This window comes from Petaurus breviceps, unplaced genomic scaffold (assembly GCF_028583685.1).
Source record: "Petaurus breviceps papuanus isolate PSGF00001 unplaced genomic scaffold, PetGlider_PUasm1.0 188, whole genome shotgun sequence".
Taxonomy (NCBI): domain Eukaryota; kingdom Metazoa; phylum Chordata; class Mammalia; order Diprotodontia; family Petauridae; genus Petaurus; species Petaurus breviceps.
Window position 1 is genome coordinate 738,296 of NW_027185804.1, and position 18,384 is coordinate 756,679.

Below are 18,384 nucleotides of genomic sequence, written 5' to 3' on the forward strand. Positions count from 1 at the left end.
AGAAGGAGCAGGATTGCAAGAATTGAGCAGCAACAGCAGTAGCTGCTGGGCAATGACATTAATAGCCCTCCTGGGACTTAATAAACTAAAGAGATCTGCATAGAGGCAACAACTCAAAGGGGAAATGAAAAGAAAAAAATTGAAAGGCAGATTGAACTTCAGCAGAAAGGGGAAAGAATGAGGTGGGCCACTGAATATTGCAAACATCATAGAACAGAAGACTGATGTTGTTGGTTATAATCAGTTCTTCAAGGACTGCAGGAAATTCCTCCAATAGGTCTACTTTCTCTTCTTACCTCTGTCCAATAACACCATAATATACTTTGCTTATTTCTTGTCTAAAGATTTTCTATGTTCTGATTTCATGTCAAAAATAAAGAGGACAGGGGTTAGCTAGAAGTACACAAAACTTTGAATTAGGACAGAAAAACAAACTATATATGAGCAAGTCCTTCATCAATTTGGGAATAATAAAGTGCTTTGATCATTGGATAAAGACAAATGTTGCCACACAGGAAATATCTTTTGCTTAGCTGAAAGAATCGACCATATCTTGGGGTCCATTGCATAAAACAGCATAACAGTTTGGAATTTCAGTGTCCAGGAGTAGGCCAATCTAGTGATGGGAGAGTTTTAGTCAAGCCCCTGAGAAGAAATTACTCAGAAGGAAAAGAGTATTTCTCACTTTGACCCCCTGCACAGGTGACTGTGTGAATTCAAGAGTACTCTCAGAAGTCTCACTTGGTGACTGGAGTCTAGCAATGGATGCTGGAATGATAAGTGGCCTATGACAGAAGAAGCCCCTGTATAACAGATGTGGAAGATTAAGGTTCAGAGTGAGATTCCTTCATGGTGAAGAGAACTAGTTATGGGATTCTAGTAAGGCATTGATCCCCAGAATCCAGAAGAGAACTACATGAAGGGGAATTTAATAATTACTCCACAAAGAGAGAAATGAGCTCCTGGTGTCAGTATTTACAATACACCCCATTTGCCACATGTGGCCCCCACCCATGTGCCTCACTACTTTTGTACTTGAAGTTTCATCCCATTTTCACCAGGGAGCTTGAGTATCCTGAGGAGGTTGTTTTATACCAATTGTTCTTACTATACCACTTTAGTAAATTCCCTTTTCTAAAAGCTAATTGGGGCTACTGCCTGATAACCAATTAGAAACACACTGGTAGGGGCTCATAAGTGATAGTATTAGAAATCTAGCCCCTTAGGATTGCTCCTAAAAGTAGTAGTAGGGAAAGTAGTAGGGAGCTGCTCTCTGGGGACCCAGTCCCCAGTGTGAGTTGGAGTTGGGTAAAAAGGCCAATTAATATAATTATAAGGTGTTAAACATAAGGGTGGTCACATTTGATGAAGTTTAAAATGTGTGAACAAGATGGCTTATGCCCTGTGATCTCTTTACAAGGTGTTAATTCCTCTTTAGTTGGGTCAAGGATTGGCTAACCAAACAAGCCAAACACAACCCTGGGGGTTTATATAGTAGAGGAATTTCACCATTGAAAGAGTCTAGGAGTAATACATTCATATGGTAGAGGATTCCACATTTGCAAGTGCCTTAAGAAGACACATGAATGTATGATTGATCACAGAGGGAGTGTTATAACTCCTTTCTACTGCCCTACTGACTATGTCATTGGAGAGACAGGACCAATCAGAAGCAATGTATCCAATCAGGAGGAGAGAAAGACACTGAGGAAAAACACAATCATAGATAGGTATAGAAAGACAGACACCTGAGGGAAACACAGCTTTAGGGAATGTAACCCCTTTCATTAGAGAGGAATGCCAGCTATAGATTCAAGAAAGGGTTTCCCTTAGATTATGAGTTTATCCTTTGGTCATATACGGTCTCTACTGTTAAGAGTTTCAGTGTTTCAGTTACCTCTGTGTATTTGTGGAAGAGTTCTGGGCTTTTAGCAGGATATTTTGTTACCCACTATTATTACTATACTTTAATCTTGGTAAATGCCCTTTTCTAAAAAATACCATTTGAAGTGTGGCTGAATGATATTAATAGTAGGCATACTGGTGGAGGATTTTGAGCAATAGTATTAGAAACCCCAGCCTCTGAGGGTTATCCCTTGACTCTGAGGGGAGGAGTAGACAGCTGCTCTCTGGAGACCCAGCCCTAATCATGTGGGTGGGGGTTGGAGAAGTAAGCAGTGGGGTAGGGAGTGCTACTCTGAATTATAGGCCATCACCTTATCCCCAAAAGAAGTGTCTAGATTCATGGAGCACTGCTACCACCACTAACATCTGACATTTGTATAGCTTTTTAAGGTTTGGTTAGGAAGCACGTTATATAGCAGGTAAAGTGGTATAGTGGGAAGAGCGTTGGCCTTGGAATCAGGGACCTTTTGATTCTTTCTATTTGTGGGACCTTTGATAAGTCTTCCTTGGGCCTAAATTTTCTAGAGTATAATATAAATATAATTTAATCCTTAAATTTTAAAATCATTTTTTAGAGACAGTAAGAGATTTGACTATTGATATATTCATATTAACATACATTATCTATCTGGAGAGAATGATGAAGAAAATTCCTAGGATTTTACAGAGTGACAAGAAGTAGAATCCTCTATAATCAAAAAAGGTCAGGGGAGTCGCTGAGACAAGCCTCAATTTTCTCATCTTTCAAATGAGTTTGGAGTAGATGACCACTTGACCACTGAGATCACTTCAGTTCTAAATATATGATCCCTAATGAAAACACACACACACACACACAGATTTTTTTCAGTCCTCACAACAGCCCTGTAAAGTTGCCACTACAAATAATATCATCCCTCTTTCTTATTTGTGGAAACAGGCTTTGAGAAATTAAGAGACTTATCCATGGTCACACAGCTGCTGCCTTAAATATCTGGGTGTAAATATGAAACAAACAAAAACTAATATTTCAGGTGATAGGAGTAATAAAACAGGAAAAGGGAACATTGCTACTCACTGTACAGAAGAAATTTGGATAAATATTCAAAATTGTAATTCCACAAAGTGTGGTACCTTATTGCCATACAAGATGCAAAATTATGGAAAATGAATTTTTAAAACCCCAGAGTGAGCTAGGCACTGTATATCTCCCTCCTTCCAGACTGGAATAACATGTACCAATTTGGAAGTTCCAAAGAAGTTGAGTAAGCCCTTCCTTTTTCTGGCCTCATATTTGGAAAAATATTATTTTTTTTATATTTTTATATAATATTATTTTAAAAAATATTAAATTATTTACCAAAAAAAAAAAAACTATGGGACATATAGGTCAAGAGGTGAAAATGTGGAACAATTTCTTAGAAAAAGGAAGTCTGCCTACTCTCTCTACTTATTTCCTCCTAGGGCCTTATTAAATGTAATTATTTGCTTTCTGTGAAAGCCTTGACTATATCTTGCCATATTGTCTCAGTGACTCCCCTGACCTTTTTTGATTATATAAGATTTTACTTCTTGTCACTCTGTAAAATCCTAGGAATTTTCTTCATCATTCTCTCCAGATAGATAATGTATGTTAATATGAATATATCAATAGTCAAATCTCTTACTGTCTCTACAAAATGATTTTAAAATTTAAGGATTAAATTATATTTATATTATAGTCTAGAAATAGATTTAAGATAAAAATATTAAAAAGTACATGAAAAGTAAATGCACAAGAGATGCATCCATTAGTTTTTGTTTTGAATTTTTAAACAATTATTTATTTTTTTCTATCATATAGTATATTGAATCTGAAATTTAAGGAGAGAGCAATGGGAAAAATGCTGCCAACTTGCATGATAAAACAGACACAGGCAACATTACTTCAAAGTAGTTTCCTTTAGTTTTTCTCATGTTTGAACTTTAAATTCCAACCTTACACTTTATCTGGACTGGGTTGCTCAGATAAGCAAGCATCTTATATATTTTCCCCTTTGCTTTTAAACCCAGCCTCAATGAGGTATGAATCTTTCTCATTTTATAATAATTTATCTATGGAGATAATAGAAACCTAATTGAAATAAAGTTAATAGTAATCACAGTATACACACACACACACATGCTGGTGTGCTGTTGCATATTTAATGCACTAGAAGTTATACTAACCTTGAAATAAGTTTTGAAAATTAATTGCATAAGCATCATGGAATTTTTGTTGTCATTATGTTGGTGGTGTTCTACACGTTGTTTAAAAGTTTTCTTTCTATTTCATCCCCCCCAAAAAAGCTATCTCATTTTTACTGACAGAGAAGCCTAGGAGTTTCTTTATTTAAAAAAATTATCTATTCTCTATGTCTTAGTAATAGGAAAAACATAGTTCTATTCTTGGCCATGCATTTATTTACAATTGAATAAGTAAAAGATAATGTTGGCACCAACCAAAGTTAGAATTTAGTCAGTCTCTGAGGTGAAAGCCAAAGACTCTGTCCTTGGGATGATGTACCCAGGTGATAACTGATACTTTAGTCTCATTATGAAGATTAATTCTTAAGAATTATTTTTAGAAAATAGAAATGTAATGCAATTTTATAATTTGCTAAAACATTGAAATATTTAATTTTACATGCAATATAGTCTCTTAATTATTCCACAAAACATTTTTAAAAGCCAAATTAGCATTTTCTAGAATGCCATTGGTTAGCTAGCACTGTTGTTGCTTTGCAATGCTCTGTGATTTTCAGTATTGTCACTATATTTTCTTGCACAATGGTGGTGTAGAATTTAATGTGGTTTCCAATTGTGTAGGCAGCTAACACCTGGCTTACCGAGACTAACCAAAAAGAAGAACTTGGTACAGTAGATTGTTTAATGCACGGAACTTGTGCTGTAGTTACAGTGTTAAGAAGTCCTTGTTATTATGAATGTGCATTATGAGTATATTGTACACAGTCCTGGTATGCAAATGTGTAGCATTCAGAGAAGTGAAATAATTCTGTGTTATTATTATCTTTGTAAATTACATCTTAAGAGTTTTTGAGGACTTTATGATAGCAGTTTTCTATAGTCACAGTCATACAGTGTGTGCAGCACAAAGTGTTTTCTTTCATTATTAACAATAACTGAGCCAATGAAAATGCTTTTAAATATACACCAGGAAAGCAGTTATGCAGCTCTTCCTTCTTACCATCCACAAACCATCTTTTAGCATCTTATAAGACAGCATATAAAACAGCTTTGTAAACATCTGCTTTTCATTGTTAATTGTCAGGAAAAAACTGGAGATTTAAATGCTTCTTTTGTAACCCTCCTTAATCCTGTCAAGAATAGTTGTATATGTTTATCTTAGAGAGTCCCTTTAGACTCTGCTTTGGGGGTCACTTTGTTATAATCTCCATCCATTTTCTTAAAACTTCTTTTACGCTTTCAATATTTTAGATGTATTTGGTTGATACTATATGTAATAGGCTATGTAGCAGCCCACTGAATGTATAAGGAAAGTAGATGTATACTTGCTTACCCTTTAAAAGGTATGTAATAAATGTGTAGACATCATTTTGATATGTCTTTCTGAAATCTGCTCAGTGGTTTTTTTTTTGTCATGCTCTATGGATATTAGATAAAATGGATAATTTTATGAAAAGTCCAAGAGGAGAAACTGGTATTTGATAGCCAGAATCAGATTAACATAGAGTTATAAGACTTTTTATCATTATTATTGTTAAGGAAATATATCCTTTCTTTTCTTTTTTTTTCTTTCTTTTTTTTTTTTTTTTAAAGCAATCGGGGTTAAGTAACTTGCTCAAGGTTACACGGCCAGTTATTATTTCTGGGTGTGGTGCTGAGTATCTGAGCCTGGATTTGATCCAGGTCATCCCGACACTGGAGCCGGTGCTCTTACTCGCTGAGCCACCTGGCCGCCCCTTATCCTTTATTTTCATAGGCTTTTTCTGTTCTAATTATTGAGCCATTAATATCAACTTAATATCTCTGGCAATGATATACTAAGAAGGTTTTTGCCATGACATATTGTGTCTTTATTACATGCAAAAAGATTCTATTACATTTTTTACCTTTAATAAAATGTTTAAGATCCACTATCATTATCTGGAATTTCTATGTAAGATGCACAGTAGGGAAAGAACATTCATAATTTGCTAATTAAAAAGTAGATAATAGTTCATATTTTTGTCAACCAAGAATAAATAAATAATTTGGAATGCTAACAGATCTGGATCATTGGTCATTAAAAATTCCTCAACAGAAAGTGATAAGCACTTATTAAAATGCGATCTTTCAGTGCAACTTACATGTGTGTATTTTTTTAAAGAGCATTATACTTTCATTAGTTTCCAAACTCATAGAAACATGAAACTTACTATATATGTATATGTATACATATATATATCTTTGCTTTTCAGTTTTTACTTTTCAAATTTGTATTGAAGTGATACAGAACTAGGCCTTATCACTGCATGTAAAATTAATTGAAATGACATATTGTTGCAGTTTCTATGACAACCATATCATGATGCTGATGCTCTCAAAAATTTATAAACTACAATCTGAAATATGCTAATTCTAGTGAACAGAGTTAACACTTATTTGCTAAATATTCAGTTTAGAACTAAACTTCATCCTATCTTTAGAAGTAGGTTGATAATATATGGTTAAAGAGGTTTTTCATTTTTATCTTGAACTCTGATTTAAATGTATTTCCTAGAATATTGCCATTCTATGCTTTAAGTGCTGTGTATTTAATTGGAAAATAAATTATTATAACCCCAAAAGGACATAAATAAACACCATGATTATTAGACTTCTGAATATCTCCTTTGACCTTAATACAAATGCTGAAAATATTATGGCTATTATTTTAGATAAAGCATTTAGACATGTTATAAAATATCTAGATAAAAATGGACAAAAATCCAGTAAACACCCAGAAGCTTTATTTATATGATGCCAAACATATGTATATTTGGGAACATTAGGTGATTGACTGATTTTTGTAGTTTTCTTCTGGATGTACTACTTTATAAAGATATATAGTATTAGTTTTATAGGTATCCTATGTAAGAGAAGGGGACAGAAATTATAACAAGGTCTAGAACTGCTACCCATACACACATACATTCACACAGACACACATATCTACATATATGTACATGGAGGTATTAAAAATGTTTTGATTTAGAGATTGATTTGTAAGTACTCTAGAAAAGGTATAATTGTAAAACATGTAAAAAGATGCATTTTTTGAAGTTTGTTTAAAACTATGGATCTCTATTGTTATAAAAACATTTTTTTAGATATAATATTTGATCAGAGAACAAACTGTACTTTTGTTTTAACTGTATACTTTATTTTCCAGTAAAAACAGATTTGGTGAAAACTTGAAACAATCTAAAATGTTATGGTAAGTAAATTGAAATACTTTAGTTCTCATTTAGTAATACTTTAGTTCTCCTTATACTGAATGTCGTATAATTCTGTTAGAATGTTTACTACAAAACCAGTCACTAATATGCATGTAGTTGGCTTTTGACCACATTTATTATTCACAAAAGTGTAAAATATAAATGCTTGTTTATTTAAGATGTTTTTACATTTTTGGATTTTATTAATTTTTATTTATTTACAAATAATATAGACTACAAAATAAATATACAAAATAGGGGCATGCAAATAAACAAGCAAATAAAAAATTCCTAGTCTCATTTTAATGTTAAAGTACAAATATGCTTTCAGTTTTGAAAATTTAGAAATTCCATTTTGAGTTTTCAAATGGAAATTCTTTAGTGATCCTAAATTTTAAATGAGAGATTTTAAGGAAATTCATTATTAAAGACCCATAAATGAAGGTTAAAAATGAAAAGTAAATGAACATTCTAAGTTAAAGTATTAAGCTTTTTTCTAGTAGAAGTATCCTCTTTTGTTGTAAATTGATTATCAAATAATTCAATTGTTTCTTTGTTTGCTTTATGTTAAGAATAGAAATGGATCTATATTTGTAATGTCACTGTTACCTTTAAAATACTTGAGTTATGTTTTATGTATTGGCAAAATAATAATTTCATTGAATTATAAAGACAGATTTGGGTCGATAAGTTTTCTTCCATGAACTGACTGAAAAAGGCAAAGATGAAGAAACATGAATGCTTTGTAAATGTTATTTGGTGGTGAAAAGGTAACATGACTACCCAGGAGAATGTCATAGCATCTGCCATAATGCTGGGCACCTTTAATCCTAGTGAGTGAACTTCATTGACCTTATTGAAGTACCTTATAACTCCTCATGAGCTTTTTATTTTCTTCAGTCTTTGTGGTACACATGCTTACTGTACCTTTGTAAACAACTAGATTATGTTTAGTTAGGAAGAAAAATTCCCAAGCTAGATGTAGCATTGTTAGGAAATAATCTGGATGATTGATTAAAAATTTTGTTTTTATTTGGTATTTGACAGCCTTAGGCTATAAGACATTCTACTGATGACTTTTTTTTTCCTCCCTTATGGCATCTCATGGGATTTCATACCATATATACTCCCTCCCTCCCCTTAAATTGAAGTCATATTTTCTTTTTGGGTGAACATAGAAGAAACTGGGACTTGACTGCCTGGCTTTCCTTTGCTGTTTTTATGTTATTTTAGTTTTCATAATTTAAAATCCTATGTATTATAAAGTAAGATATTGACTGTATATAGTGCAAATGTTAAGGAAACATATAAGATCACAGATTTGGATCATTACTGCTCATTTGCAAATGTGTTTCAGTTTTGAAGTTGCTGGTCTCCTATATTTAATTTCTCTCCAAAATGAGGTTTTCTACCCAGTTTGGGCTTATGTTACATTAGACTCCTTATATCTGTTCCCTCCCATTTTAAATATATTGAAAACTCAGGGAATGATTGCATTACACAGTCAGGTGAGCCAAGGTATCTCTCAGATAGGGCTCTCCAAGCATCTAGTTTTCCACCATGAGGTTGGCCCACCCCACTGTGACTAAGAAATGAGATGTTTTGAGGGCTATTACACACTTAAGGTTTTCATAGTGGATTAGAATAACATTACTTAGCACAGGTGTTTCTATAATTGGGATTCCCTTGGAAAATTCAGTATTCAATAACACTCAGCTTTCCACATGAGTGGAATAGCGATCCGCTGTTAATTTGCTAGGCTGTGGTATGAAACATGGGAATGGGGTCTAGCTTGGGGCCTGTTGCATCTCTTCTTTGAACAGGCATTTCCTGTTGTCTATTAATACTGAGGCTTCCCTCCCCTCTACCCCAACATTACCAGCTTGTAATGTAGTAAAGTGGCTTCAGTTGAGACTAGCCTGGACTGGCTTAAGTCCTCAGATGACATATATAGCAATTCCTGAGTCTTTTTCCGGTTAAGATAAACATAGCTATTTTTCTCCTTTTGTAAAGCTCCATATTTAAACAGTCTCCTTGTCAGAGCACCTGAGTGGCTACCAGGGAGACAACTGTAGGGGCAACTCTATGCTAAAGGATAATTATGTATGTATGTGTGTATATGTGTGTATTTATATGTGTAAGGAATGTAAATATGTATGTGTATATATGTATATGTGTGTGTATGTCAGGAACGGGAGGTGGGGAAGAGCAGAGTGGGGGCTGGGTCTGTGGGAATCTTGAAAAGGGCTTTCAGTGCTGGTGTCCCAGAGTGAAGGAGGATTATTACAGGGTTCAGCTATAGAGAATCTTAGACCTGCTGTCCTTTTCTTTGTGTATGAGGCTAGAGAGAAAGGTAGGAAGGAGGTGAACTGAATTAAGATAGGACCTCACAGTAATTAACAAAAACAACGATAATAGCAACAATGTAGCAGCAACAGCAGTGTTCTGTTGTTTGGCATCTAGAAACAAATATTTTCATGAAAAATGGGTGGAGGAATGACCCAGAAGTGCCCAGGCCAGAGCAGAAGTTGATCTGTCTGGCTGAGTGCTTCTGCTGAAGACACAACTGGGCCTCAAGTAACTGTCCCAAATCAAATTGTCCAGAGGTGAACTTGGCATCCAGCCCAAATAAGTCCCTTCTGGTGCCAGGTGAAATGGTAGCCTTGGTGTGAGACACTTATCCATCACCAGGATAAGCAGGAGACCCCAACTCCAGGACCTAACCAGTATGCCCCCTCTGTAGAAGTTTACTTTCAGAAGTTCGAGGCTGCAGGGAACCTTGGAGAGTTTCACTTCCTTCTCTTTTTCTAAATATTTGATTTTTCTTGGGTTTTATTCTGCATCTCCACATCCCATCCATCCACCAGCCAGTATTCTGTAGGCTGCGGCGCCTTGCCACCCAAGTAAGCTCCGCGGGACCCTGTACTCCTTTCTCTCCCTTCCCTTACCCTCCCCTCCTTTGCCCGGCCCCATCCTCGTGCGGGTAGCTGAACAGCTGGAGAGCAAGAATGCATTCCTGCTCAGCAGAGCGCACATGCCCACTGCCTGGACCCCAGGCGCAGTCTCCGCCTTGACCTCAAGGTGGCGTCTTAAGCACGTAAACAAAGCTTTGGACCGCTGAGGATGCGGAGAGGCTTTGTAGTTTACCTGATGACAATAGCAGGGCTTTCTTTCTGTGCCAGCTCCAGATCACTAAGAACTGACTATTAAAAGGACTCAAGTTGTAGAAGAGGTTGTTTGTGTGCGTGTGTGTATGTGCGTGTGTGTGTGCGTGCGTGCGTGCGTGTGTGTGTGTGTGTGTGTGTGTGTGTGTGTGTGTGTGTATGCTGGGGTTGGGAGGGGAAGAAGGTATGAAAGCGAGTTGGCTCCTGGGGCGCGTTCCCCGAGAGCTCAGAGCCCTGGGTGGAAAGGTGGGGGTGACGGGGGCAGGGGGGGAATCTGTCTGCACTCCTGAAAGAGACTAGGAATCCCGAGGCAAAAGGCAGCTCTAGATGGAGATACAATACACTCAGTCTCTTTCAGTGACACCTCTGAGTGCAGTGCTCTTCATCCCGGAGAACACCTTCTGACCCGAGGTGGAGAGGGGTAGGGAGGGGGGAGGGGATAGAGATCGGTAGTGAGGAAGAGGAACACAGCATAAACGTGCTCTAGTTATGTAGTTAGTGGTCTTACCTCGGAGATGTAAGGACCGGGCTGCCGGGCTGGGATCTCCTTGCAGGCATCCTGCATCCCAGCTGTTTCTCCCGCAGGAGCGTTCCTGACCAACAATCGCTTTCTTCTGACTAACTTGGATCAGGGATCGAGTTGCTTCCTTTTTTCCCCCTCCCCCTTTCCTTCCAGACATTCCCTAAACTCAGCCCAGGACAAATCCAGAAGTCGGTACAGTACAGAGCTTCCATTCAATCGTGGAAAAAAAAAATCCTTTAGAGTTTCTCTTAGCCAGACGGAACAAATAGCAGGTTACAGGGACCTAAGGGTGGTGGGGTGGAGGGTGGCACACTTAAGGATGGCTCGGGGCGGCGGTGGGCCGGGAGGGAAGCGTGGCTTTTTTCAGCTATTGGAGCAGGTAAGGTTGTCCATGAGATCAACTGCACTTGTGCAGATCTGCAGGAGCCGGTGAGAGCGGAGGGCGATCCTCAGCTCCTTCTAGGGGGTGGAGTAGGGTGGAGTGGGGTGGGGGAGAAATGGACCCTGGAAAGGATCCACTGACACGAGACTTCTTCGTGGGGTTTGGCCCTGTTCACTCGCCTGCTTTTTCCAACAGGGTAGCAAATAGACTTGTTTTCCCCTGATTCCCCCGTTCCTCTTTAAATTGAAAAGAGAAGACCCCTCCAGAAATCAGTTTTGCTCCCTCTCACTTTCCCTCTGAAATGTGTAGAAGGATTAAATAAATGAAACTTTATTTGACCGTGGAGTTTACATACAGACCCTGGGACTCCTTCGGTCTTTGGCCTTATTCTAATTCCATAGCGGTAATTACCCTTCGTTTCTTTAAGTGCAATAGATTTATTGCCTGAGAGACTATGCACAGTTTGATTGAATTATTCATTTTTTTTTCTTTGGTGTAGACTGCATCTGGGGACTCTGATGTGACGTGTAGATTTTTTTTTCAGGAACAAAGGGAATGTGGAAATGAAAGAGAGAGGGAGAGAGAGGCTGGCAGATGTAATGAGACGCGGTGAAGGTGTACGCAGCCTGGCACTCCCACTCCTCTCTGCTCCGCTCATCGCAGCCCAGGGTGACTCGCAGGCTAACACAAACAGCTTTTCTCCCGCAGCCTGCCCTCTGTCACTGTAAGTACAACAGTCTTCTCTTATCAGCATGCAGATTCCAGCCACTCACTACATTAGCCTCGGATTTGCACCTTAAAAATGCAGCAAACGCCGTTACCAAATGAACTTTCCCAGGCAAGGAGAGCATGCCCGCGAAACTTGTTTTTGATTTCTTTATTTTTCCCTCGGGGAAAAAAGTTGATGCTTTTGGGTCACTTCCCTCTCTTCTCACCCCAACTCCTCTTTGTGGTGCTGCTGCTGCTTTCTCTCCCTATCAGTGAGATGGGCAGATTTAAATGAAATTAAAGGTGTCCCACCCCCCCCCCCCCCATCCATTTCCGCTCAAGGGACAATAGCTCGTCCTTTGGCAAACATCTCCTTAAGGAATGCAGGGCATTATTCTCAGTTTTGTTTTTTGTTTTTTGTTTTTTTGTTCTTGCAACACAATTGCGCGCTCTTGGAGGCACTCACTGGGGACAGAGTTATTTGGGGAGCTCGGCTTATTTCACCCTCCCCAACCCTGTGAGAGTGAATTCGGAGTAAACTGCGCAGGCAAGTTGCGGTCGTTTATTGGTTTGTTGTTGCTGTAAACAGCCCCAAAAACTTTTCTGCGGATCAGATGGAAAGTTTCCCACTCTCTCCCTTTTGGTTTTCACACCAATCTCACTTATTCTTCGTTTCAGTAACCGTCATCCCTCCTCCTCACCTCCAGTAGTTCGGAATAAATGACATATTTATCTGTTCTGTTTGTAACAGTAGCTATAAAACCCTTTCCGCTGAAAGTTAGCGACAGAGTAGAAATATCTTTGAGAAGAAGTCGCAGATGGCTCTTAATTGGCTGGTGTTGTAAGTAGAAGCCCACAATTACACAACCTGGGGGAAATTCGGACTTTTTTGGGGGGAGGGGGGAGAAGAGCGCCTTCAATTTTAATTTCTTGAACGGAGCAGTGCTCTTCATAGCTAAACCTGGGGCAGGGGCGGGGGTGTCTTCTCCAGGACCCTTTTACCCGCCTTCCTTTCTTGCTCTTGCTTCTCTTCCGGAGGAGGTGCGAAGCAAAAACTTCACAGATTCCTTGGCTTGCTTTGCTCCTAGCCAAACTGTTGGTGTAGCCTTTGGGGTGGGGGCGACTGTCACCTTGTAGAACTCAGGAGCAGCTTCGAGCAGGTAAAGTGCCCTCCCTGGGCCAAAGGCTTGGCATTCCAGCACTGCATTCCTGAACAGCCCGAGGTGGAGAGCGGGAGGGAGGAGAGGAAGGAAAATGAATGTGAATATCTAAGGTCCAGCAGCATCCCTGTTGGGTGAAGGGTGGGATTTCGCAATGCTCTTTCAGAAGCGGGTTGTTCTTTCTCCTCGGCGGATCCTCACTAACACGCACCAAGGGGGTATGTGCCCCAAACTACATACATCCCCAAGGAGATGAAGATCACCTCCTTTGCACTTCACTCATATTTTGAGCGTGTAGAAAGATCCATTTCTTTACTCACTAGAGCCAATTTCGTAATTCATCTGGGATCTCTCAATGCCATAGTAATTTATTTGATAAATTCTAAAGGACAAAGCCTGTAAAGGTGCCACTCTGGCAAGAGTCAAGGGACAACCGGTGCCTGCTCTTTCCCAGATCCTAAGTCAATGGACTTTGTAACTTCTCATGTTCCTCTCCCCATTCCACCAGTCTCCGAGGGACAAATCCAGTCATCCTCCCGCTCCAGAGCCGAGTTGCGGCGAACACGCTGACTCGGAAGCCAGAACTGTCTCAGCACCTTGCAAGGAACCCAGTCGTGCGGTAGTGTTGCTGACACTCCGTGTTTCACCTCTCCGGCCGAATCTGCTACTTCACACTCCTTTCTTCCTTTTCGCCCTCGGCTGTTTCCCAAAGATTTGGGGGACAAGGCCGTTTGCTTTCCAACTGCTTCAGGTTGAGAAAGAGGGCTATCACTTGGCCCATGTGCCCTGGTTCCATTGTGGGCTTCATGAGAGAGCACCTGGTGAGGGCCAGGAAAGGAGGGAGGTCAGCCTCCGGCCAGGCCACATCATAGTTCTCTGGCAAGGAGGGGGTATGTACACACATAGGAATGAAAGGGATAGAGTTACCTCCTTCAGAGAGAATGGGCTCTAAATGTTAGATGGAACCGTAGGCCTAGCGGGTCAAGGGGGTATTTCAGTTCCAAGCTCTTCCTGGTTTTATACACACATGCAGAGGTCACAGGGATTCTCTTCCCAGACCCCCTGTTCACTTTTTTTTTTTCCTTTTTAGGCATCAATCCCTGTTTTAAATTGGACAACTTTTGAAAGTCCCTCATTCAATCCTCCCATTCAGGAAAGAGCACAGAAGAGTGATCTTCATTCCTAGAAAAATTGGTTTTTGTAGGTGGCAGGAGGGAGTGATTTCCTTCCTTGCCTCCTAGGCTTCTCCCCATACAAAGCCTTCTCACTGACATAGCAATAGAAAAAAATACAAAGCTTTCCCCTTTACACGCCTCCCCCCCCCCCCCCAGTCACTCTGACCGTAGGGCTTCAGGTTTGAGGAGTGTTGGGGCACTGAGGTTGCTACCTGGCAAGCCTGGTGGATTCTCTGGCCCTAGCCTCATCCTCATCAATGACCCCACCATTTCAAACAAAACAAAACAAAACTAAAGTGATCACCATCCAGCTGAACTTTCTCTGTGCTGCTCCCTTCTTCACCAAGAACTTGCCTCATTCTTTCTGAACTCTTCCACCTTCCATCTCTTCTCACTTCTCCTACATCTCCAGGGTCCCATTCCTCATGTCACTTTCCTTTATCACCCCCTGTATTAATCTCAGCCAGATTTGAAACAATCATTTAACACTTTTGCCTGTTCTATCGTCTGTTTTGTTTTCAGGTCTCTGAGTTTTTTCTTCTAAGCTGAAGAAGCAAACTCTATATTGTTCTCCTTCCTACTGCTTATTCTTCATCAATGATCTCTTGGTGATTTTACCTATGGCGTTCCATTGGGTTACCATCCGTATGACTCCCTCCCTTCTACCTGACATTCGTTTCATATCCACTTCTGTCTATGTTTCATACTAAATTGAAGAAATGCCATCTTCTCCTGAAGTCTCTTGTGACTTCGGGCCCAACTCTCCAGAACTTTTATCTCATCTTTGACTCCTGGTCTTAGCTTCACTTGTCAGGTGTGTCATTCCCTTGGATCTGGGTTACCACCATTTTCCTCTTTGTGGCACAGTTTTTTACAGTCATTCCAGCCTTTGCAGCTTATAGTTATCTTTTTCACTTTGACTGCCACCTTTCCTGCCTATCCCCCTTATGGCTTCTCCTTTTGCTCACAAATCAAACTCCTTACTTTCAGATCCCTGTTCCCCCTTTTCCATCCTATTTTTCTCACTTCTTTGTTTCTTTTTCAGATTCCCTGGGAACCACCCAAAAGAGCCTTAATTTTTTTTACACCAAACTTAATTGTTTTTACTTAATTCTGATTGAAACACCCTTTCTACCTCCCACAGCCCCTCTGCTAGCAGACTTTATTCCCTCCCAAAACTCTTCCACTTAGAAAATTAAAGTAAGGCATGAGCACTATACCCTCTACATAACCTACACAGAGCAAAACATGTACATACTCTAAGTAGTAAACTACTATTTAGTTGTTACCATATGCTTACAGTAATTTCTTGATTATATTCTGTACATGTCTATTATGAGAATAATTTTAGCCTGTAAGCTTCTAGAGGGCAGGGTACAGGCAGTTTCATAATCGATGTAGATTCCTGCTCTGCCCATAGTTAGATTTCTCTTCATCAAATCCTTCTTTACTTTCTGTTCTTTCCCCATCTTTCCCATCTTTCTTTTTTCCTACTTACTTCTACCCTTCTTACTGGCATTTCATTCCCTTTCTCTATTGCCTATTTCTTCTTTTCCTTTTTTTCTCTCTTGCTCTTCTCTCCCTGTCTCTAACTCTCTCTTCCCAAGAAGATTCCTCATCTTCCTTCTCCTCATTGTTCTTTTTCAGTCTTCTTCTACTTTTCCCTTCCTCCTCCTTCTTTTGACTTTCCTTCTCCTCCTTTACTGCTTTTCCTTCTACCATTCTTCTTTCAATACTTGTCCCTTCTCCCCTTTTTTCCTCCCACGACTTACTTTTCTTTTTGTCAATTTACATCTCTCACTACTTGCCCTCCTTTTTTCTTCCTCCTTCCTACAGTCTTTCCAACTCCCTTCTACTTCGTCTCCCCCCCCCCCCCCCCCCCCTTTTTCCTCTCCCCCTCCTCCCTTTTTCTCCCCCCCCTTTTTTTTCCCCCCCCCCCCCCCCCCAATTTTTGCTGCCTGGGCATCTCTTTCCTCTTATACTTCAGTGTTCTTTCTTTTTGCCCACCTTCTCTCTCTAATGTTTGCTTTTTTCACACTCGGTCGTGCTGTTTCTCCACTTTATCACAGTCTTTATTCTGCGTGGTCCCCTTTCTTCTTAATCTTTCCTCTTCTTCCTCTTTGTTACCTATTCATTCTCTTAATTTTCTCCTTGTCTCCTCACTTTGTGTTTTCTCTCTCTTTCTGTTATACTCTCTCGTCGCCGTCGCTGCTCTCCCTGCCCTGCTCGCTCTCTCCGGCTGACTCTCCTTCGCTCTGCCTCCCCCAGTCTCTCTCTCTCTCTCTCTCTCTCTCTCTCTCTCTCTCTCTCTCTCTCTCTCTCTCTCACTCCCTCTCTCCCTCTCTCCCTCCCTCCCTCCTTGCCTCCCTCCTTGCCTGCCTGCCTGCCTGCCTGCCTCGCTCGCTCGCTCCCTCCCTCTGCCTCTTGTCTCATCTTGCCTGTGTTGTCTGGGAGGGGAGCCCTGCCTCCTCTCCCTCTCTCAGATCAATGCCCTGGCCACTCACTTTCTGATGTTGCACGACGGGAAATGCTTTGAATACTTACGACATGGCCGCTCACATTGATTGCCAAGATTGACAGCACTAACCATCGCCTTCACTTGTTTCAGGGGGGAAAGCCCTTAGTAACCCCGCTCCGCGCCCACCTCCCGGCACCCCGCTCTCAAACTTCTGCCAGCCAGGGAGCCCCGCTCCCGGCCCGGACAACCCCCCCCCGCAGACTCGAGTTAACGGGCTGGCTGTGGCGCGGTGGGGGGGGGGGGAGAGGGTTGTTCACCCCCACCCCCACCCCGGGCGTGTGCCTAATTGACTTAGCATCGATCCCCCCTTTTCCTTTTTTTTTTTAATTTTTATTTTTTATTTGTATCTTTCCCCTTGTCTTTAATGCCATTTACTTCCGAGGCGCAGCGCACAAGGAGCCCTCCGGTGCGGTACCATCCTGGAGCCCGCCCAGGTAACCGGGACGGAGCGAGCGAACGAGCGAGCTAGCGAGGGAGGAAGAGCGAGAGAGACAGAGAGCGCGGCCTCTTTGTGCGCTCGCTACCTGTTGGGGCGCTGGAGGGGGATGGGGGACAGGGAGCCCAGGCCGAGCCGGGCCTCGCAGCGCCCCTGTCTCCGAGCGAGCGTCTCTGGCTGCCCGCCTCCCCACTCTTCTCTTCCCTTGCCTCCCCTGAGGCTCTGGGTTTAGTTTCCTGGGCCCGGAGGTGGGATGAGTGGGGAGCGATGGCAGCCGGGTCAGGGAAAAAGGCTGAGCATAGAAGCTGCCGGCAGCCTTGGCCAGTTCAGTCTCCGGACTTTGGCGGGGCGGGCGGCTGTGGGGGGTAGGGGGAGGGAGCGCGGCGGGGCCGGGCCGGCGCGGAGCCCGGAGTTGGGGCTGGGGAAGGCGGGTGGGAAAGCGAGTCCTGGGCGCCTCCGGCTCTTTGCCACACTGACCGGGAGGCTGCCGCGTCTCCCTCCCTTAGAGTTGTGCCCTGTTTCAGAGGTGGTGACAGATCTGTGTGGCGGGTTTCTGTCTTTCTTATTCTATTCTCCTCCCTCCCCCCTTAAGACCCGCTGCTGCGAGAAAACACATGGTCTAGCTGTAGATAACTGTGCTTAAGAAACTAAGAAGGGGCAGGGAGAGAGGAAGACGGAGCAACCTTTGAAAACAGAAAGCTATTATCGCCATCCCAAGTATCCGTCTAGAAATCTGTCCTTTCTTTCTGGCTGCCTTATTCCTTCTTCGCCTCCTCTGCCCACAAATGTTTGTTTATATACATATGAAATAGATCAATACAAATAATATGGAAAAGAGGTCAGGTGGCTGTACCGGATGGGTTTTTAAGTCTCCCACAAGTTTGAGGTAGGTGATTTCATCAAAGTTTGCCTTAAGTGTATAATCGAGGAAGTTATATAGCTCTGTGTGTAGTTCCGTATGTGTTTGTGTGTATG

At 41.3% G+C, this 18,384-nt stretch overlaps 2 protein-coding genes across 25 annotated transcripts in view; one reads left to right on the forward strand and one right to left on the reverse strand.

The window, feature by feature from the left end:
* The window catches only part of CUNH11orf58 (chromosome unknown C11orf58 homolog), a 408,817-nt gene that overhangs the window by 89,056 nt on the left and 301,377 nt on the right, over window positions 1–18,384 (reverse strand). Inside the window, exon 2 of the mRNA XM_069091141.1 lies at window positions 11,016–11,123. Within this exon, the coding sequence (XP_068947242.1) occupies window positions 11,016–11,123 (108 nt within the window). The remainder of the gene's footprint in view (window positions 1–11,015; window positions 11,124–18,384) is intronic.
* Window positions 10,787–18,384, forward strand: part of SOX6 (SRY-box transcription factor 6) — a 672,513-nt gene continuing 664,915 nt past the window's right edge. For 11 of the 24 annotated variants that reach the window (XM_069091109.1, XM_069091112.1, XM_069091111.1 and 8 more), the window contains exons 1-2: window positions 11,073–11,459; window positions 11,957–12,136. In XM_069091109.1, the coding sequence (XP_068947210.1) occupies window positions 11,350–11,459; window positions 11,957–12,136 (290 nt within the window). In that variant the 5' untranslated portion in view covers window positions 11,073–11,349. Of the gene's footprint in view, window positions 10,919–11,072; window positions 11,460–11,513; window positions 11,816–11,956; window positions 12,137–16,867; window positions 17,408–17,825; window positions 18,296–18,384 lie in introns of those variants that run through there. The other 13 variants (XM_069091130.1, XM_069091129.1, XM_069091127.1 and 10 more) reach the window with 9 other exon arrangements.